Below are 22,360 nucleotides of genomic sequence, written 5' to 3' on the forward strand. Positions count from 1 at the left end.
AGCATGTAATGTATGGTCTCCAATTGTCGTGACATCCCTGCAATCCTGATTTAGTCGACGACCAAATTCATAGGAGGTAACTCCATTGGCTCCTCACCGGAGTAGGAGCAGTTCCAGTTCTTTCCGGACGCGCGATGGTGACATAGGGTCAGAATCTCAACCGGAACTTCAGTCTGTGATTGCGATTATTAACTTAAAAACACCCCGTAGTCATTTCTCATTTGTCTATTACTTTACAACTGGATTCTTCTTGCCAGTGGGAGAGAATGTGTCCTATCCATTTCCTGCCGGTTTTTCCTCCTCCCAAGCACCAAGCTAACTCTTTTCTAGGGGTCTGGAAGTTAATGTATGAAGAAAGCATTGTTGTACTAAAGTGATTTTTGGAAGCCCATTTGTTGATTTGTCTGCATTTGCTTTGGGGAAGGTGTCTGTTAAATAACAAAAAGCCAAGGGAGTAAACTTTATTTTTTTTTTAATTTTTTAAAATGTTTATTTATTTTTGAGAGAGAGAGAGACGGAGACAGAGCTCCAGAGGCAGAGGGGCAGAGAGAGAAGGAGACACAGAATCAAAGCAGGCTCCAGGCTCTGAGCTGTCAGCACAGAGCCCGACGCGGGGCTCGAACTCACGAACCGAACCGTGAGATCACGACCTGAGCCAAAGTCGGCCGCGTAACCAACTGAGCCACCCAGGTGCCCCGGGAGTAAACTTTAAAGATCCACTTGGCTTTTTTAATCGATTCGAGAAGTGGGCAGCATCCCATAGACCAAATAGAGAGGAGCTCTGAGGAGTTGTGCTAAATGGAAGGTTTTTAAAGACCGGAGGGTGGGACAAGATGTTATTAGCAAAAAAAAAAAAAAAAAAAGGACTGTTTCAGGCAAGATCACCTTCCCTTATGGGGAAGGACAAGGGGTCTTATTGCAAATTACTTCATCTTCCTTTGGGGGTTGAGGAAGGCACATGTGGCATGACATATTACCTCATTGGTGCTGACCAGAAAGTTCCTGTCTTACATGTTAGAACTACATTTCAGGGGGAGGTTGAAACTTGGCCTAAGTGACACCCATTTTGGGCCTGCGGTTTTCTTTTTCACAGAACTCATTTGCTGAAGACTTCTTAGGTGGGTGAGCTGAAAGCCTCAAAGTTCATTCATGGACAATTAAAGATGTTTCACTATCCAGGACAGTGATAGGGGGGTGCAGTGTTAGAGGGAGAGACTTTAGTGAGTCTGGGGGGGGGAACCCAGAAAATAAATTCTCATTTGGGAAAGTTGGCATTTGCTTGTGAAAGTAAACAATGGACTAAGATGACAATGTGGCCCCAGTTGGCCTGGGAGATCACATGGCCAGAAGCTGGCTGAACTGGAGGGAAGGGGCAGGCCACAGGGCTCATTAACTTATGTCAGCACCATTAGATTTGGAATTTTCTTGGGATCAAGGAATGTGGAACTCAGTGAGTTTTTCAACAGTTTTAACATTATTCTCAGAATCTGAAACCTGCACTTTGGACATGACCACTTCTATGCTATTTGTAGTTTCTGTAATGATTTCCTTTTTGTTTTCCTCTAAACACTTTTTGAAATGGTCAACCTGACTCAGCTGGACCTTAAGGACAGGGAAAGGGACCTGTTTTTCCACTCTTGGGCCAAAAAGAAATGGGAGCAGTGACTCTGGGGGCAAGGCTTGGTAGTAACCTCAGGAATCCCAGCAATAAAACCTCAAGAAGGTGAGAAAGCGCACGCTAGGAGCCATGTGTTCTTATGCTTCTTCACTGAAGGAGTGTCCCTCCAGAGCTCTGGTGTGCCCAAACCTTGGTAGGTTCTGGGCTTGGGATAATGAAAGGATATTCTTAGTAGGGCTCCTGTGGGTTCCTCTTCTGTGGAGCTGTGGCTGCCTCCTGAGAGCTCTGCTGGAGAGTGACCTTGACTGACATAGTGGACTCCCAGGGAGGGATCCAAGCCAGACTTTACTCCAAGAGGCCAACGACATGGAAAGGGGTGTGACAAATGATTGAGTCTCAGGAGGAAAGAGGAAGCTGGGTTTGCTTTGGAAGTCCCACTTTTCAGGAACTCAGAACCCATGGGAAAAAATGGGTGCTAGGTCCTGGTTACTGTATCTTCCAGGGACCCAAGAAAGACAACAGGGTGGGTGTTGTTTGGTTCAAGACTGTGAACAGGGGGTGAGTGATGATTCAGGAAATTGATGAAGACCAGGATGAAGGCGAAAAGGAGGAAGGAGGATGGATAGTAGACAAACTTGCATCCTTTTGTTTGGAAACTGTGGTTGGGTGTAATAAAGATAAAGCACAAACTCAGTAATTTTGGCTTTAGCACACTGAAAAATATTTTTTCTAAGCACCCCCCCTTCCCTAGTTGAATAGAATAGAGGAGATTCTGGGCCGAGAAATGTCAGGCTGAGATTAATCCTGATTGTGACTGTGTGACTTTGAACAAGTCACATAACCTTTCTGAGCCTCTGTTTCCTCGATTGTTACCTGGCGATAATGATCAAAAGGCTGGTGTAGTGATTGAATGATCTGGCATGTAAGAAGTATTTGACAGATGGTAGGCAATCAACAAAAAAATGTGCATACATGCACATTGGTCACTGACACTAAGTGGAAGGCCCGTATAATTAAGCCACTTGGTTTTCTGTGCACCCTCCCCTCCTACCACCTCCCAGCCTCTCTGCTACATACTGGAGAGGCAGAAAGTTTTTCTCCTCTCCACATCTCCCTCATTTTTTTCTACAGAAGGAGGCTGCCTTGGTGCTCTGGGATGGAGAAAAACAAAAGGAGGTTCCAGGGTGATTTCCTGTCCAGCTGGCAAGTCAGCCCAACTCCAGCACATGCAAAGTCCTCTCCACCTTCCTTTCCTGCAACTCTGATTCCACTTCCAGTGTTGGTTCTGAAATAAGGTCTGAATCCAAGATATACTTAACTTATGGAGGGAGAGGAGGAGGTGAGTCCCCCCACAGAAACTTCTGACCTCTGAAATTAGTGAGGTAAGTCTTCCAATCCCAGCCTGGTGGGTGAAGAGTGAGAGAAAGCTGTAACTAAGAGGGTCATTGGAGGTAGTTTGGGGGCTGGATCTAGGAGCAGGCATGGAGCTCTCTCTGTATTAGAGTGCCATGGTCCTCTGAAGCTGCTAAGGGTGGGGAGCATGTGTTAGGAGGTTGATGGCACCTCCAGCCTGAAAGAGCTGCCAGAGCACAAAACTGGCAGGGACTTGGGAGAAGACTATCATATCACAAGAGAATTCAAATGAAAGAGTTCCATTTTGCCTAAGACCCCTCCCCACTTCCCACGTAGGGTTTTCTAATTCTTTTGTGCCAACCCAAACTCCCTAGATAACTTCCTCCCTCTATTTGTTGTCCCTACCAAATGGTAGATAGACATAAAAGTCAGCATTAGGGGGATGGAGGGAAAAGGACATGAGGCTTAATTCCAGAAGACTCAAGTTCAAGCTTGGGCTCTACCATTTGATAGCTGAGTGATTTCAGGCAAATTATTAAATATTACAGATGCTCACTTTCCTCATCTGTAAAATGGGGGCAAACATGGATAGTATTCAAAATTCTTAACAATTGGAAAGGTATGGATGCTGACATATGAGAATGGATATCAGCTGGCCTTAGAGCTGAACAGGTCCTGGTGGCTCACATTGTGCCAGGCTTTAACCCTTTAGTTGCTGGGTCATGGGGAAACATGGCGAGGGGACAGGGAAAGCAGCCACAGCAGTGGAGGACTCAGTCAGTGACTATTTCCCAACTGGTACAAAAGTATTTCCAGATTTTAACAGCCAGTATAACTATACTGGATAGCACTGGTTGCAAATGAGACCTGAGGAAAAGTCCTACCTCACTGGATACCATACACACAGTTACTTATTTCAAGCCAAAACTTGAAGTGTCTCCCCCTCTGGTTCCTCCTCATTGGTGAAGGATCTGTCACCACATCTAACTGCTCTTTCTTTCTAGTCTGAGCAGTGTTCCTTCTCTGTTAGCTTTCCCACCTGTCTTCCCCTAGACCATCTCCTACTCTCCAGCTACATGCCTGTCTGGCCAGCACCATGGACAGCTCTGGCTGACCAGCCCATCCCCTTCCTCCTGCCTTCTATGCCCGCTTCTCTGCCCCACCCCAGTGGGTCATCCCTGAGGAGACAGTACAGTGCAGTGATTAAAAACAAACTCTGGAGTAAAGAAGTTTGGCTTTGAATCCCAACTCCACCAACTCTCAGCTGTATGATCTTGTTCTTTTGCTTCTGCAAAACCCAGTCTGCTCATCTGTAAACAGGGAAAACTAACAGCTACCTGAAAGGTTGTGAGGTATAAGTGGATAGAAGATTTAAAGAACTTAGCACAGTGCTTGCCTTATTATATGTTCTAAATAAGGGAAGCACATTATTTTGTGACTTTCCATTCTATTTAATTCCTCAAACCCTTTTCCAATCCATTTCTGACCAGGGTTCACTCTCAAGTGCAAGTGCCATAATGTGATCACTGGCTCAGTACAGCTGGCCTCCTTGGGACTTCAAGGATGGTAAGGGAGCCCATCTTTGACTGATCCATGATGTTATGACTTTGTTAGAATTTTTTGTATGTTTAAATTTTTGAGTTAATTTTAGATGTATAGAAGCATCACAAAAATAGTACAGAGTTCTCATAAACCCTTCACCCAACCTCCCCTTAGGTTAACATCTCACATGACTGTAGAACACTTACCAAAACTAAGAAATTAGCCTTGGAACAACACACAGTATTCATGAAAGTAGAGAATTTATTTATTTAATTTCATAAGTTTGTCCACTAATGTCCTTTTCTTATTTTAATATCCAATCCAGGATCTTACCTGGGGCATTTCTGAGTCTTTCCTTGTCTTTCATGACCTTCACTCTCTTAAAGAGTACTGCCAATTATTTTGTAGAATGTTCCTCAATCTTGGGTTTGTTTCTTGTGATTCGAATAAGGTATGTATTATAGGGAAGCCTAATACAGAGGTGATATGCCCTTCTCAGTGCATCATATCAGAGGGCACATGGAGTCAATATACATTATTGGTGATGTTGACTTCGATTACTTGACAAAAGAAGTGTCGGGATTGTTCACTGTCAACTTGCTATTTTTCTCTATTTATTAGATTTTGCGTGTCCATCTCTAGGATTAAGAGTTCAAAAACCAAGAAGCCTCTCCTCAAGTAAACTTTCTACCCTTACACTCCCAACCACTCCCCAAAACACACCATTCCCTATCATCTGCCTGGTCACTTTCCTCTGAGTTTTCTTTTTTTTTTTTTTAATGTTTTTTTCAATGTTTATTTATTTTTGAGAGACAGAGATACAGTGTGAATAGGGGAGGGGCAGAGAGACACACACAGAGTCCAAAGCAGGCTCCAGGCTCCGAGCTGTCAGCACAGAGCCCGATGTGGGGCTCGAACTCACGAACGGTGAGATCATGACCTGACCCAAAGTTGGACACTTAACTGACGGAGCCACCCAGGCGCCCCCTCTGCATTTTCTTAAGTTGGGCATTTGGAGGCAAGCTCAGTAGCCAAATCCAAACACACCTGGAGTTTATAAGGACAACAGGGTGCTTCCAGTCCATTTTCAGGGACTTTTTTTTTAAAGATTTTTTAATGTTTATTTTTGAAAGAAAGAGTGAGCAGGAGAGGGGCAGAGAGAGAGGGAGACAGAAGATCCAAAGTGGGCTGCACTGTCAGTGCAGATCCCAGTGCAGGGCTTGAACTCATGAACCATGAGATCATGATCCTAGTCCAAACCAAGAGTCAGACACTTAACCAATTGAGTCACCCAGGTGCCCCTTCAGGGACCTTCTTGTTGAGACCCTGTAAGTTTCTGTGTGCAGGGACACTCAAAGAAAATGTGACCAGCAAATGCCCATAGAAATGTCCAGACTATCTCTCAGATCTGGCCTCAGCTCTTGAGAACTTTATTCAACACCTAACATTTTGGGTTTTTAAAAATCTCTAATAGCATGCTTCTTATTTGGTGATGAATAACTCCTTATTACCCACTAGCTCAGATCCATGAGCTTCCTTCCTTCCAGAAGGCTCTTCACTTCTCCAAGAATTTGCTATCATGGGAGATCCTGCCCCTAAAGCAGATACATAACATTCTTCTAATCAGTTGACTGTGGAAAGATCTATTTATCCAACACTTGAGTTCAAGCCCCATGTTGGGTGTAGAGATTAATGAGAACTTGAAGAAGAAGAAGAAGAAGAAGAAGAAGAAGAAGAAGAAGAAGAAAGAGTGGGAGGAGAAGGAGGAGGGGGAGGAGAAGGAGGAGGAAAGGGAGGAAGAGGAGGAGGAGATGATGACACCTCTTACAGCCCAATGGTGACTCCATTTTTAAAAACTTTTGTGTAAAAGTGTGTTTAAGGCTTCAGAAGATGCCTTCATAAGTTCCTCTTTGCCCTTTGTTCTGGTTACTATTGCTGTGTAAGAAATCACTCCAAAACTTCAGAGTTCCAATCACACATTTTATTTTGCTTATGATTTTTTTTTCAGGAATTCAAGAAGGGCTTGGCCAGGCAGTTCTTACTTGGACTCTCTCATGTAGTTACATTTAGATGTTGGCCAGGGCTGCCACCTGAAGGCTCCATTGGGCTGGACACCCAAGATGGCACACTCACATGGCTAACAGTTGATGTTGGCTGTGGTCTGGAAGCTAGTCTATCTGTAGCCTCTCCAGCTAGGCAATCTCAGAGCTATATGGCCTTTTCCTGACCTAGCCTCTGGCCAGATTCAAAAGGAGAGGAAGTGTCAAACAATTTGTGGACATATTTTAACCATTGCCACTCCCACCATGAGATCCTCTCACAGCTTCTAGAACATTATTCCTCCAGTTCTTCCCTGGCCGGTTCTTGGCCACCCCAGCCCCATCAAATCTTTTAGGTTGATTGAGGCTGGAAATGCCTTCCTCCCATTCCTCTAGGATTGATGACTCATCAGTTCCCACCTCCTTCAGTTTGCTGCTGCAGGGCTATCTGGGTTCTGGTCTGGACCCTGCTACTGTGTGACCTTGGGTAAGTAACTTCACTTCTCAGGGCCTCAGTTTCTTCTCTGTAAAGTAGGAATTAGAAACATCACTTCACAGGCTGTTAGGATTTTATTTTTTATAAGCTTTTTAAAAAGGTGAGAGAGAGAGAGAGAGCGAGAGAGCAAGGGAGGGGCAGAGAATGAGGGAGAGAGAATCCCAAGCAGGACACGATCCCACCAGCCGTGAGATCATGACCTGAGCTGAAATCAAGAGTTGGATGCTCAACTGATTGAGCCACCCATGTGCCCCCAGGCTGCTAGGATTCTAAAAGATAATGTAAATGGAAAACTTAGCACAACTGATGCTCTTAATTATGAAAGAAATAACTGTGGGCAAGGCATTTTCCCTCTTGGAGAATTTATTTCTGAAATGGGGATAATTCTTTCAACCCAATCTCCCATGCGGATGAGAGAGGGTCTTAAATGAACTGCAGGAAGGGTCAGCCCAGAGGTGGAGATTTCCTGACTCTAACCTGGCCAGGAAGCCCCCTGCATCTATTCCCTTCTGGGGCCCCAAGCGATGTGCATGCGTGCGAGGTGGCTGGGGTGTGGCTTGGGGTGGTGCAGCACACAGGGCGAGCCATTATCTGCCCCACTGGCCTTATCAGATCCGGGCTGGCCACAACTCAGCCCCATGGAACAAAGAGGCTTTGAGATCCAGGCTGGGGTGTGGGATGTGGGGCCAACCCCCAACAGGCACATTCCAGTCAGGGGGCAGAGGGCACGGGGTAGGGGAGTCGCCGCCAACCCCTACCCGAGAGGTTTCCCCATGGAGGCAGGGCCCCCTCTGAGGTGGGGAGCAGGGGCCTCTATCCTCCACCATGAGCCACCATTCAGACTTCTTTGGGGCATTTCCTGCTCCAGCACTTTCCACCAGGCCCGCAGCTCCGCCCCTTCCATGGGGCACAGTGTCCCCTACCCTCGCACCCCATCCCTTCACTCCCCACCCAGCTCCCATTTCCCTTCCTGGCACCTTTAGTCCCAACCACACAGTCTCCCAGTTCCTGAGCATGCCCTGCGCCTCTCCACGATCTGTTCCCAATAATCCGTCCATTTACCTTTGCCCCAGTCACTCGAGTCCAGAAGGCAGCAGCCCAAAACCACTTCCAGGAAGTCCCCGGTCATTGCCCTCATCCTGTCACTCATCCTGTCCCCACCCCCGTCTAGGCACTCTGCTCTGAGCTCCTGTGTGACACTGTAGGGAATTCCTCTCCAAACTTTAATCACTCTTGGAATCAGCTGAGCCTGGCAGAGGCTGTCGGGATACATTACGTACAGGCTCTAGGCTGGGCAGGCAAGCCAGGGCTGAAATCCAGATGTGTTGGTACCCCAGTCTGCTCCCTGCACTAGGCTCTCTCCTAAATGGGCTTGCTGGCACCACGCCAGAAGAGTTGCTGTTTCTAGTTGGATCTCTATGGGGGGCAGGGAGGGATTTGCTAAATTTTTTAATGGAGGGGTTCCTATTTCCAGTTCACACACACCGGCTGCAGAGGAACCAGTGCTAGCAACAGGCCTGGTTGCCTAAAGGATTGATGCGTTCAGCTCCAGCCTTCACAGCACAGCAATGCAGACTATCAGAAACCATCCCCAAGGCAGTGTCTTCAGGTGAGTGCAGTCCTGCGCAGCTTGGGAAGAGCCATGCCCAGGATGACTGGGTATCTCCAAACAAGAGAGAGAAGGCTGCAGGGACAGCTAGGGAATGGGTGCCTGAGAGGGCACGTCTGCACAGAGAAGTAGGAGACCAGGGTGCAGTGGCTCTGTGTTGAGGGCAGTCTGTCCAGGCGGCTCTCTAGGCCTCTCAGCCAGGTTCCCCCACTTTGTCTCCTGTACCCCAACACTCCAGGTCTCCCTATCTCCACGTCTCCCGGAGGACTTGTGGACTCAGGTACCAGTGTTGCATTTGCTTAGACTGGGCTATAAGGGCTACTCTGAATCTCCTCCCTATGCACTCCTGATTGGGGGATGGGCAGGCAGAGACAGCAGGAGCCTGGAGGGTTCCTAGAACCTGGTTAGACCAGCCTGGGGCATTGAGAAGAGAGGATATCTATATGGGAAAGCCCGGGATATCTCCCTTACAGGTGCAGACACTGAGGCCAGAGAAGAGCCACGGTCAAGGGCTCTGGGCACAGGGGGAGCTAGATCTCATGTTTAAACACCTGAAGTTAACTTAAGCCCTTTCTTCAACCTCACGGCTCACCCAAACTGGCTTCAAGTCCTGGCCATTCTACTCCTAAAATCTACAATCCATCACCTTCTTTCTGACCCCCGAGCCACCTCTTCAACCCAGGTCACCAACTTCTCTCCCCAGTAAATGGACTCCCTGCTTCCATAGCTGCCTTCTCTGACCATCCTCCACACTGCACCTGGGTGAGCTCTCTGAAACAATCTAGTCGTGAGCTTCCCCAGCTTCAAACCTTCAGGCCCTCCCCAAGCCCTCAGGATGAAGTCCAAATGTGTGGCATACAAGGCTGTGTGTCATCTGATCCCTGCCTACCTCTCTACCTCAGTTTTGTCAAGCCCACATAGTTTTGTGAGGCTGACCTGGTGGCAGTTCATCCAAGCCCCCAGGCTCACTCAAGCCCCCACATTGTTGCATTTACTGTGTCCTCAGCTTGGATCCCTTCCTTTACTTGCCTGCCATGCAAACCCTCCTACCTACCTGCCCAGGAAATCTTCCTAGCCCTCAGCCTCTTCGTGGCATTCCCATAGCCCCTGTGAGAGGTCATCCAAAGCACTCAGCACACAGCATGGATATGTCTCCCCATGCTTCTTCCTCCCACCCAAGAATTCACTGATGGGGGGACTACTGCTTTCCCTCACTCTGGCACAGGACCTGACACAAGAATGTCTAGTAAACAATGACTGAACAGGTGAATGCAGGTCACAATTGTGGACACAGCAGCCTTGGGGATTGTACTTGACCCTGAGAGGAGAGGCAGGCATTGGGTCAGTAGATGTCTGGGCCTGGGAAGCACAGTTGACTCTCCTCTGGGCCTTGGCATTACAGACATCGGGGTGAGGTAGGCTCTGGTGGGAGGGATTGGGACTATGATACTGCAGTGCTGGAAGATGACTTCCCTGGCTGTCTCCCCATGTCTCCCTGCTCACACAGTCTACTCAGATCTGGTCCCAGGGTTCCCAGAAAAGCCACTGGGCCCCCACTTCCACTCCAAGTTTGGTTTTTGAGGGTCTGAATTCGGATCAGTGTTGGGTTTTTTTTCTGAGTCTTTGCAGCCTTCTCTATCTGAAGAATAAGTGTGTTTCCGAAGGAGGCCTATCTAGAACAGAAAGATTTGGGGACACCAAATGATTCTGGGTCTGCAGGATGGAGAGTACTCAGGCTCAGTAGGAGAAGCAGCTGGACGCCCATAGGGGAAAATCTCTCTCTCGTCTTCTCACTCACCAAATGTGTGGCATACAAGGGTCTGTGTCATCCTTCCCCTCCCTTCACCCCCTCCCCCACACCCATGAAGAATGTCATTAAGGGAGAGAATGTAAAAGTGAATAGACAAAAGTATCTTGACCTTAATCTTCCATTTTTCTGTTTTTTACTGTAAAGGAGTTCACGGACATTCTGGTTCTTTTGAGCCTTGTCCATGAACCTCTGCCATGGGTCCATTCTAGATGTGCTGACAAAGCTGACTTCCAGGCCTGAAATGCTGAGAGGACCCAAGTTCACCAAAGAAAAAGCCTTGTGGTCAAAACAGTGGGCCCAAAAGCCAGATGGAGGGGTGTGAATCCTGCCTCTTCACTAGCTGTGTAATCTCAGGCAAGTTACTTAACCTCCTCCAGCTTCTGTGTTCGTCTGGAACATGGCAATATGAAAACATACACCACATAGTGTTGTATGAGAATGAAATAATGCTCTAAATATAAAGCACTTAGAACAACATCTGGTGATAGTTGGTCTTCATTGAATGACAGCACTTGTCATTATAGCTTGTGGGGGCCTATTTCCTCCCAGATGACACAGTCTCCAGGGCAACTTCTCTGGAGTTTTCCTCCATGGAGGTGGGGGAAGGAGGAGGTAAGAGTCTGAGCAGTCATCCCTAACATAGTAATCTCTGTAAGAGGACAGAATCTGGGCAGTGGTATGTTTTAGCAACGGGCTGTTCACAGTCGGGAGAACTCTACTTTGTAGCATACACCAATTTTGACTGTGTGAATACTCCCACCATGCCCTATATCAACTGGCTTATGAAATTTCTGAGAATTTAACAAGTATAACGCTGGACCTGGGACTCTCAGCTGATCTGTGGCAAGTACAGAAAAACCTGCCTTGGCATAGAGAGACCCAGAAAAAATGAAGAAGGGAGTCACCTTGTCTTGACAATAAACTGGGCCTTTTCTAGACTAAGCAGTGTTTCTCAAAGTGTGGTCCATGGACCATCCGCCATGTTCGGTATTTGTAAAAATTTCCTGGGCCTCGCTCTGGATCTATTAAAGCAGAAGTGTTTGAATGCACCCAGGAATCACTTTTAAACAAACTGCCCAGGTGATTCTGAGGTTTGAGAACAGCTAGGTTAGGGACTCCTGAGTTCTCCAAGAAGTCAGAAGGGGCCACAAGGCAGATGTGAATTCTACAAAATCTGCTCGTACCATTGGTCCGTTATCCACACTGAAGGATGAGAAACAGGCCCCGAGAAAGACTTGAGTAAGCAGGAAAAGTGCCTCGACAGGCCCAGTGAGGTGGTTCTAGATGAGTGAAGTGACCATGGGCTAGTTACCTCCATTCTCTTTCTGGTCCAACAGTGTTTAGGGCAAACTTTGAGATCAGCATGGGAAGGCCTTGCCTGGCACAGAGCCCAGTTCTCTGTGGCAACTTTGCTGGGCTTCTGGGTGAAGAAGGGCCTGCAGTAAAGGTGGGAGCATGGGAGTTTCTGTCCTTGGAGGAAGGTGAGCACACCCTTGAACTGACCCACCCGTGGCTCCAGACTCTGTGTTGGCCCTGCTCAGCATCCTAGACTCTATGGCTCTAACAACTTAAATAATTTTTATTACAAAAGGAAGAAAAGACCAAAACATCCCCAAAATTCTCCCATGGGCTTCCCCCTCCGAGCCAATAAATAAGGTGGGGGAGACTGACCGGAGAGGGGGGTGAGGGTCATGGTTCAGCAGAACAGGGAGCGTAGCCTGGGCAGGGGCAGAAGGACATCCAGCCTGCTCCCCTGGTCCTGGGCACTATGATCACATTGGCTGGAACAAGGAACTCTGCCCACTGACAGCAACAGTCTCTGTCCCGAGGAGTGTGGCCAGGGAGGAAGGTCATGCCTCAGGATGGCCAGACTGGCTGCCCCACCCTGCGGCCTTCTCAGTTCTGGGCAGCAGGTGTTGAGTCCAGCCAGCTCCCTGCTGGCTCCCAGGGAATCTAGCAGCATCGACTGAGGTGCGAGCCCACCTACGAGGGGCCTCAGACAGATGGAATGGGCCCTCCCCATTGGGGGAGGCAGGTATGAAAAATCGAAGTGAGAGCTGGCCAGGTGGGGGAATCCACTGTGCCAGCCTCAAGAGGTCTCTAGAATAGAAAGATAGACCACTCCCTCCCAACCAGCTTAGCTTGTAGCTCTGTCCCTACATCGAGGTGGGGTGGTCAACACTGGCATTGCCCAGTCATGTCTCCATGGTGTGTCTGTGAAAGAGGAGATGGTGGGAACCAGTGCCCCCCACTCGGGTCCCTTTCAGGGCCAGTGTCCTCTTGGCGGGAAGGCCTTTGGACCACGTTAGGCAGCTGCAGGAGGGCAGTGAAGGGGTCTTCTCAGCTCCCTGGCCCAGCCATGCCCAGCGAGTGGAAGCTGCCCTCTTCCAACAAGAGCCGCCCCAGGCGGTAGAGCAGCTGGGGGTACCAGTGCACACCCTCCCCTGGGGTCCAGCTGCCCCACGCCAAGCTGTGAAACAGTCGCAGGGGCCAGAAGGCCAACTGAGCCAGACGGTGGTCAGCCACGGCCGCGAAGCAGGAGGCCACCACATCCTCCACCACCAGCGTCCCATGCCTTGTTAGTGGGGCATAGGCCCCCAGGGCCACGTGTGTGGAGACGGCTGCCACTCGGGCAGGTTGCAGGCCCGGCACCCCGGCCACCAGCACGTACTGGCCAGGCTGCACTTGGCTGGCAAATGTGGCCCGGAAGTGGGCCGCTGGTTCTGTGTGATTATTGGCAGTGAAGAGCAGGTGGGCGGGCGTGAGTGCCAGGCGGCGCGGGGGGTCCTGGGTCTCGATGACCCGGAAGGCCCTCAGCTTGTCTGGCTCGCGATCCAGGAAAATGAGCACGTCACTGAAGGTGGGGTTCCCATCCTCCCCCATGGCCAGCACCCGGTCTCCGGGTCTCACAGCTGACAAGGCCACACGTGCCCCGCTCTCTAGGCGCACCTGGGCTCCAGCAGGAAAGCAGCCACCTGTCTTGGCCGCAGCAGAGTGCTCTGTGGGAAGAAGGGACATGAAGGTGTTACTGCTGTGTCACAGCACCCCTCCCCAGAGCTCCTCTCGCTCCCAAAGAGCCCTCCCATCACCATATTCTGGCTCTGCTCCCCCCTTCCCGTGCAGCCTTGAATACACCCCAACCCACGATGTGATCTGTCCTCCTCCCCCGTCTAATCCTTTGCCAGTGAGAGGAGCATATTGTGGCTCCAAGACCCATGAGTGAGAAGGAAAGGGCCCTGCTGAAGCCCAGGCCAAGCCCCTGTCTGCTTGCTGTGAAGCAATGTTGTGGAGCAGTCAGAGAGGTCAGGGGTGAACTGAGCCAGGTGGTGGTCAGCTATGGCTTGAAACTCGAAAGCTACAGTCTTGTGGAGAAGGCACTTAGCTCCTCTGGGGTCTGGATGTCCTGTCATTTCTCACTCCTTGCTCAGACACTCCCCAAAAATTGCACTCTCAGGCTGACACCCCGAGTTCTGTCCCAGAGCTGGCCCTTGGAGTCCATGGCAAGAGGAGGGCCAGCCGTGGGCAGCTATAGACTTCTGGGGAGCCTCAGAGTGAGTGGTCAGGCCAGGGCGTGACTCAGTGGCAAGGGTAAAGTCACCGTCTTCAGTTCATGTGCTGGGTCCTTGTGCGGGGACAGGACACGGTGGCATTGGTGGGCGGGATGGTGAGCAGTGTTGTGGGTGGGAATAATGACGGAAGTGGCCACTCAGGGAGCTGGTGTCGGGCCAGTGTTCGCAGGTGAAGGGTGGACGTGACTTGAAGTAGATACAATTGGCAGGAAAGTGCTGGAGGGGAGGATGGGGGTGGGTCACCACAGTGTGCCCAGGTGGGTTCGGGAATAGTAAGCAGTGGGCCTGGTCTCATGTGCCAGGTCTTCAGGTGTGACTGCTACGTGGTGCCAGCATGGAGGGCTGTGCCCGAAGCCAGGTGGAGCCAGACTGGCAGTCACACGGGAACCATCTGAAGCATCCGTGATCAGGTTCAGTGTAGGTGACAGGGATGCTGACAAGATCTGAGGGAGGGGCAAGGCCCCAATGCCTGCCCATTCGGATCAACAAGGCGGCCAATCTGGGAAAATCCATTTTATTGAGTCCACGGTTTATTCTGCCCCTCGTGGCTGGCTTTGCCCCAAACTGTCCAGCTTCAGGGCCCTGAGGGAGAGGTTGGGGATGCCTGCACTCCCTGGAGGAGCATACAAAGTGCCCTAAAGGGCCTGACCTGCAGCAGGGTTGTGGGTTCTGAGTCTCTGGGCTCCCGGCTCCTGGTGAGGCATGCTGGTGTCTGGGCATAAGCTGGCCCTTGGCCCCTGGCCCCACCGCCCGCCTCCATTCTGAGTCATCTGAGTGGGAAAGCCATCTCTGTCCCAGCCTGGCTTCCTCCATCTGTCCAGCTTGCTCTGTCTTGCACCTCCTGCTGCAGGCTCTGGACTGTGGACCGCGAGGTCGGCCCCCAGCAGTGCTGGGACAGGGCCCTGTCTCCCTAGGCTCCTGCCATGACACTACCAGGCAGGGGGTGAGCAGGTGGTCACAAGCAGCAGTGGGGAGCGAGGCGGACGTCCTCTTCCCTGGGGTCCCCGCCTCCATCCCCTGGAGGGCCTCTTCACCTTCTGGGCAGCAGTGAGCCCTGTGCCTGCCCATGCCCTGCGGCCCCGGCCCCGGGCCCAGCCCCCAGGCAGCGGCTCACCGGACTTGACGGAGCAGTGCACGTGGGCCTTGGACTCATAATACACCCAGTCGAAGCCGGCTTCCACTGCCAAGCGCGCCAGCAGTCCGTACTTATTGCGGTCGCGGTCCGAAGTGGTAATGTCCACCGCGCGGCCCTCATAGTGCAGCGACTCCTCAGAGTGGTGACCGTCCTCATCCCAGCCTTCAGTCACCCTCAGCTTCACGCCGGGCCACTGGTTCATCACGGAGATGGCCAGCGAGTTCAGGCGGTCCTTGCAGCGCTAGGAGAGGAAAGCCAGCAGAGTTAGGGGGAGATGCCGGCCTGCGTGCAGGTGGAGGCGCGGCCTCGCCCCGGCCTCTCCCAGAGCATCCACTGGAGTTAGGAAACCAGGGAGGTTGTTCTGTCCCTCTCTTTTAGGAACAGAGAGCCCTAACTTGCTTCTTTCCCTTGTAGCGTCTGGCTGCTCCAGGGACCTGGACCGCACGGTGGCGCCACAAATCTGGAGGGCGTGTTGGGAGGTGCACCCTTGGGGCGACCTCCTCTGATAAGTGGTCCCTCCCTCCCACGCTCTTTCCCCTCAGATCCGGGTACTGATCCCTCCACAGACCCGGCTACACTGTTCCCGTGCCCAGTCCCTCTGTCCCACCAAGGCACCTGAAGGCCAGAAACCACCCTCTGCCCGCAGGGTGGGGGTGGTAGCGGAGCCGACCGCCTGCGGCTGGCCTGCTAGGCGTGCAAGGCCGGAGGTGCCCAGTAGGTGTCACCGTAGCCTCAGGGCTGAGGCCCCCCGACTCGGTCTGGAGGCGCGGCAGGTGCAGAGCGCCCCAGCAACGTGGGGGCGTGTTGGGAGGGGAATCCCGGCCGCCTGGATCTCTCCAGCGCCACAGAGTATTCCTGCTGGGACTTAAGATCCAAAAGTGACCCACACCCAATCCGAGGATGCAGAAGCCTGGAAACCAGAAGCCTGTGGAAATGCTAGCGCCCAGCCGGGCCAGATGGAGGGCGACGCGGAGCGTCCCCCGCAGCAAGGGGCGCACGCAAGGCTGATAATCCCAGGCAAGGTTCTCCCTCAGTCCAGAGCCTTCAGCACCTCTGCGCCGCCCCTATCAGGGAAAGGGCTGGAGAAACCGAGCCTCTGATCTCAGCGAGCCGGCTCCACGCTCTGTCTCACACGGGGTGGGAGTAGAGCCGCGCCTTGCGGGAAGGAGGAGAGAGATCGATGGTCTGTGATGACTCCCCGCGTGCCTGCAGCCCAAAGGACCCTGCAGTTGGCTGGGGGGAGGGGACTGCGGGAGAGCCGGCCCTTTCACAGTCCGTGACTCGGGTGCGAGGCGCCGCCAAATGCGGACAGCCCGTGTCTCAACCTACCCCCATCCCGCACAAAGGGGGCCCCACAGACCCTTGGACTCGGTCTCCCAGGAGCCAACAGCGGCTACAGCCCAAGGCCTGGCCGTCCTCTGGGCGAGCAGCCTAGCTGGGGAGCACACTGCGCAGGAAGGGAGCTCCGTGTGCTCCTTGCCTCCAGGCTTCTAGCCGCCCCCCCCCCCTCCAGCTAAGTCGGCCCCGTGGGCCCCTGCTCCCCGCCCCTCTCCCCCTCCCCCGGGTCCAGAGCTGGGGAGCGCTGTCAATGATTGCCCAGCCCGTGGCCCGGATCCTTATCTGCATTCCTCGGCGCCCGGCCCGGCCCGGCCACCAGCCAACCTTCGGCCCCGACACCGGCCGGCCAGCCCCGGCGCCAGGGCGCAGGCTGAGGGCTGTGGTGGAGCTGTTCTTCCCAAAGCACCTAGGGACAGGCTGCCTGCATGCGGGGGAAGCCCCGGGAGACCACCGAGGAAGGGGACGTAGGTTTCTGATCCCTTGGGACCCCAGATGCAGGGAAGAAAGTCTGCTCCCCAGTGCCTGGGTTGAGCGGGTCCTGTTCGGAGCTTGCAGAAACTAGCTAGCGTTAGTTCTGCTCCCTCCCTCTCCCGGCATCCTAGCTCTTCTCTTTCAACACTCCCCGTCCCTGCCACCAAGCCCAGGGGTCCCCCAAGTTAGGTCCCAGAGCTCGAAGTTCTCGGCACCCCACCCTTAACCGCAGCGGCGCGGCTCAGCTCTCCGGGACAGACACGTGGGCTCGCCGGGCAAGTTCCCTTTCCCACCTCCGCCTCCCGGCTCAGCTCTTCCCGGCTGTCCCTAACCCCAGACCCGGGAGGGGGGGTGGGGTGGGGTGGGGTGGGGAACGCCGCTCCAGAGAGGGCAGCGCAGCGAACCAAGAGCGCGCGGGGAGGAACGGCCCTCTGCGCCCGCAGCTTCTTCGCCCTCAGGGGTGCCGAATGGAGAGGGGGCGCAGCGGTGCGGAAGGTTAGGCCAGGAGGGACTGCGTGGGTCCCGAAGGCGCGGGAGGCGGCCGGGTCGAGGTACCTCCGGGTGCGGAGTCTGAGCTCAGCTGCCGGCGCTCTGGGGCAGTGGGGCTGCCGCCACCAGGCTCGGCCGTGGCGCTTGGCAGTGGGGCTCTCTTCTCCCACCTCCGGCGGGTCCGCGGGTGTCCGCACTGCCACCGGGACCCCTGGCCGGCCCATCTTGGGCAGCAGGCGGCTGGGCTTGGCGAGAGGGGCAGGTGCCAGGGGGCGTGCCAGCCAGTCGAGAAAAGGTGCCAGGGGGGCGGGGAGGGCCGGGCAGGTGGCGGTGCTTCAGCGGCGGCGCCCTGCGAGGGCGGGTCGCGCTCACCTGGGTCATGAGGCGGTCGGCGCCCGTGTTCTCCTCGTCCTTGAAGATGATGTCGGGATTGTAGTTGGGGGTGAGCTCCTTGAAGCGCTCCGAGCTGCGCGCGATCTTGCCTTCATAGCGCCCGCTGGCGCCCAGCGTCTTCTCCGGCACGTTGGGGCTGAACTGCTTGTAGGCGAGCGGCACGAGCTTGCGCGGCGGCCGCCTCCGGCTGCCCACCACCCGGCCCGGCCCGCAGCCCCGCGCCGCCGGCACCAGCAGCAGCAGCAGGAGCAGGCAGAACCGCAGTCGGGGCCGGAGCCGGGCGGGAGACATGGCAGGGAAGCCCGGGCGAGGGGCGGGCGAGGGCGCCTGGTGGGCTGGTGGGTGGGCGAGTCGACGGGCGCGCTGCGGGGGCTCAGGCGTCCGGCTGGCTCCGGGGGGCTCCAGGTGGGGGCGCCATGGGCTGCGCGGCGCGGCGCAGGGCCGGCGGGACTCAGGTGCGGGGCGGGGGCCCGGGGCCCTGGCTGGTGGCGGCGCGCTGTCCCCCTCGGCGCCTCGACTCTGAGCTGCCCGGCTCGCCGGCCGCCAATAAATAGGCCGGCCCGTTTGTTTTGGCAACGCGGCGGCGGCGGGGGGCGGCGGGCGGCGGGGCTGCGGGCCGCCGGGCTGGGCTGGGCTGGCCGGGCCGGCGGGCTGGCGGGCCCCGCGGTTAGCACCCCGGCCCGGCGGTCAGGCGGCTCTGGCGGAGCGGGAGCTGCTGCCGTCTGCGGCGCAGCTCGGGGCCGAGTGAGAGGGGAAATGGAAGAGATCCGGGCTCGGGCCCCGCGCAGACCGCACCCTACCCATGTCCCTGCCTCCTGTGCGCTCGACAGCGAACCTGCAGCAAGGGCGGCACAGCCTCCTCCCCCTCGGGCGGGCGGCCCCGGCACCAGCCAGCCCTCGTCCCGCTCGCTCCTCCGCCGCGTCCGCCCGCCCGCTGCCCTCGGCGCCCCCTGCACTGCCTGAGTTCGCCCTCCCCGCCCGGACGCGCCCCACCCCGCCTGGGCCTCGCCTCTGGGCTCCCCGCGGCTCCGGGGTGCCCCGCCAGGCGCAAACCTCCCGGACAGGAGCTGCCACCCCCACAGAGACCGCAACCCACGGCGCGGCCGGACGCGAGGGGCGGGGGGCAGTGGCCGGACCGCACAGCCGCCTACGGTGTCCCCTGCGGGGAAGTAAAGCCAGAAGACGGGAGGCCGCCCCTAACCTGGTGCCCCACCCTGGCCCGGGAGACGCGCCCTCTCAGCGTGGTGGACTGAATTCTGTATCAACCCGGTGCACATCCCACGGCCACCGGGTGTGAAGCTGGGAGTGGGGCGCCCAGCCTCATGAAGAGTCAAATCGGGCTTTTTGGTGGGTTTTGTTTTTTCTTTTGAGTTGGAAACACTATTAAAAAAGAGCAAAATGAAGTTACAAAGGGATGGGCCAAGGTGTGGAGAAGAGCCGCTAAATGATGACATCAGCTGGAGGAACTGACCACGTTAAAGACCCGGCAGCGCGGGTCTGGGGTTGGGGGGGCCGGGGCTTGCTGAGAACCGCCAACAACGACTCACAGCTGCTGGCGTGCAAGGGCTGCTACACAATTCCTCTGTTAATTCTACTTTACAAATTCAAAACCATAGAGAATACGTAGAGGCAGCTAGAGAAGTAAACACGGACGGTGTGTTTATTTTGATATGCCACTCAGGAAAGCTGAATGAATTAGGATTTATTCTGCTAAAACAAGAAAGGGCAAGGATGTTGAAAACAAATGCCGCCATCACAACAAATTAGATGATTTGGTCGCAGTATAGTCTACCGATTCGATACAGATAGAAATAAAAGAATGAGAAATAGAAAGATTTAAACATTTTTTTCATTCCAAGAATACTGACCCAGTTAAGTACCACTTTGTTGATTCTTACGTGCCTGGTACATGGGAGCTCTTCCATATGATTATACTAAGTATGCTACTTGCATTATCTAATTCAAACTCACAACCTCAGTTGAGCTCTCATTCCTGTTTTACAAATGAAGATTTTGAAGCTCAGAGAAGATAAACAACTAGCTTCTGGCTGGGGAGCAGAGAGAAAATTCAAATCCTCTACCCTCTACGGGGGTCTGACCCCAGAGCCCCAGCTCTCACCTATGCATCGGTTCATTGGCCCTCTTTCCTGGGTTTTGAGCTGTGGTGGCTTTTCACAGATGTCCTCACGTTTTCTCTGGATCGATTTTGTGAACGTAAGTTCGGAATTAGATGGGGACCTATGATAGTGCTTAATCCAAGCACTTCGTTTACAGAAAAGGCAACTGAGGCCCACAGAAAGGAAGTTAGGATGATGCCACCAGGAGGAGAGTGTGGCATGTCACTTGCAAACACAGTGGATTGTTTTTTTCTTCCCCGCCCCCCTACCATCCTGCCCCCCATGTTCTCCACTTTGGGTCTCTTCCTTCCTCAGTATTTGAATTCCATGTCTCCCAGTCACAGGTCTCTCCAACATTGTTTCTTTTCCTTGAGCTCTCAAAGAGCTTTAAGGTACCTTTTCCAGGGTTCAAAAACTATTCCGGCACTATTCCCCACCCACCTCCCTCTCTACTGCTCAGATTTCTGGAGCAGACCAGGTCAGTGCCTCTCCCAATGCAGACAAACGGGGGAGGGGAGGGCTCTTCTTAGGGAGCTCAAAAGAAGATAATCCCATAGGTTCCCAGGGTCATCTATTGCAGTGTGTTATAATAATCTTCTAGAGAAGTTTTGCCTTAATTTCAGTCTTTCTTCCTCCCTCTCTAATGCAAATTCAACTCCTTTCCTCTTCTTCTGGTCTTAGAAATTAGGGTAATTATCCTGCTTATTATCCCATGTGCACAGTCCTGAAGAGTTCTTTAAATTCACTTTCAATCTTCTTTTCTCCGAGTAAAAGACAATTTAAGATTATTTTAGGGGCTCTAACTTGTAACCATTTATTAACGTTGCCATTCTTTCTCTCATTCCTCTTCTTAAACCGTGATCCCGTTGAATGCAAATCTCTGGTAAAGATCTGATCCGTGTCAAATCAGCATTAGAGCAGTGCTAAGACCGCTTGGCATCAGGGGTGGTCCGACAGCAGTGTGACCTCGTTGGTTTAGATAGCGCTCCACCAAGTCTAGCCCCTCCTGGGCCTGGCTAACTTTGGAGCAGTGATCAGGGTGTGTTCTGGGAGAAGAAGTTAACACTTATGAAGTCTTTCCTCTATAACAGGTACTTTAAGCACTTAGTACAATCTTCACAATAACCCTCTGTACACAGCAATTACTATTCTCATTTTACAAATCTACAACTCCAAGGCTGTACGAGTACAGTAACTTGCCTGTGGTTCCCCAGTCAAGATTTGAACTCTGGAGCTTTTTCATTCCAAACTTATACTTTTTTTTCCCCCTCAGGACACCTGATCGTTCAAGATCTGAATCTCAAATTTAGATCTGCGTGAGTCCAGTCTCATTCAGTGCAGGAAGGGGGAGAAGAGGGCAGAACTGGAAGCATCATAATTTCCAGGGCAGTGACCCTGGAGTATTTTGAATCCAAATTGGGGCCTGAAACCTTGGGTCATTTCTTGCCTGCCTATATTCTTAGCTGTTCAGTAGCTGTAGGGTAGATTTTGAGCTGGGCTAATCCATTAGACCTATCAAACAAAGCCTAGTTCTTTTTCTAGTCACTTCCAGGCTCCTGCGGCAGTAAACCTGGAGAACTGAGGTGTGCCACTCTGGGGGCACCAATGGCCTGGAGTTTGAGCAGCAGTGATAGAGTCTGATCGGTGGTGGTGGTGGGGGGCACCTGACATCTGAGTCCTGGGCCTCTTGGTAAAATCACTTTTCTTCTCCCACCTCTAGACCCCTTCTACCCTCAATCATCTCTATTTTGAAGAGAACAAAGTAAGATCTATTTCTTTAGATAATATGATTCAGCTTTTGCACACTAGAGTAAACGTTGGAAAAATAGGTGGAAAGGAAATGGGGGGAAGAAAATATACCATAGAACCTGATCATTAAATATCTGTTTATTAGACTACTATGTTAGTATATTTACTCAATCTTGATTTGAACACTACATAGTTCAAATAAAGTGTACTTATAGTCATATATTCATATGTGTGTGCATGTGTATACAGATATGTGTATATCTACAGACAAATACATGCATACATACTGTGCTGGTCCATACTTCTGTAATCAACTAATCTTTTTTCTCTTTATCCTGCCACTTGGCCAGATCAGTCCTGTTCTAAATCCATGGGTGCTGAGCCACAACCAGACAGGTTGCTGGAATGCAGTTAGCCAAATATCTTCCAATGACTCGGAGCACAGCAGCCTTGGCTCATAGAAAGAGCTCTAGGCCTGGAGTTGTCAGATCTACGCCTGAACATGGTCTTTGATACCTTCTACCTTTGTGGCCTTGGGCAAGTCACTTGACTTCTCTAAATTTTAGTTTTCTCATCTATAAGGCGAAAATATTATCACTTACCTCGTAGGGTTGTTGCGAGGGTTAAAAATA

At 52.8% G+C, this 22,360-nt stretch overlaps 1 protein-coding gene across 1 annotated transcript; it reads right to left on the bottom strand.

Annotated features, from left to right (window-relative positions):
- Window positions 1-12,026: 12,026 nt before the first annotated feature.
- On the bottom strand, window positions 12,027-18,497 carry IHH (Indian hedgehog signaling molecule). Its single transcript, XM_027050325.2, has 3 exons — window positions 17,842-18,497; window positions 15,151-15,412; window positions 12,027-13,466 (listed from the first exon to the last, which is right to left on the bottom strand). The coding sequence occupies exons 1-3, from the start codon at window positions 18,151-18,153 to the stop codon at window positions 12,808-12,810; spliced, it is 1,233 nt and encodes a 410-aa protein (XP_026906126.1). The 5' UTR covers window positions 18,154-18,497; the 3' UTR covers window positions 12,027-12,807.
- Between the last annotated feature and the right edge of the window lie 3,863 nt (window positions 18,498-22,360).

This window comes from Acinonyx jubatus, chromosome C1 (genome assembly GCF_027475565.1).
Source record: "Acinonyx jubatus isolate Ajub_Pintada_27869175 chromosome C1, VMU_Ajub_asm_v1.0, whole genome shotgun sequence".
NCBI lineage: Eukaryota > Metazoa > Chordata > Mammalia > Carnivora > Felidae > Acinonyx > Acinonyx jubatus.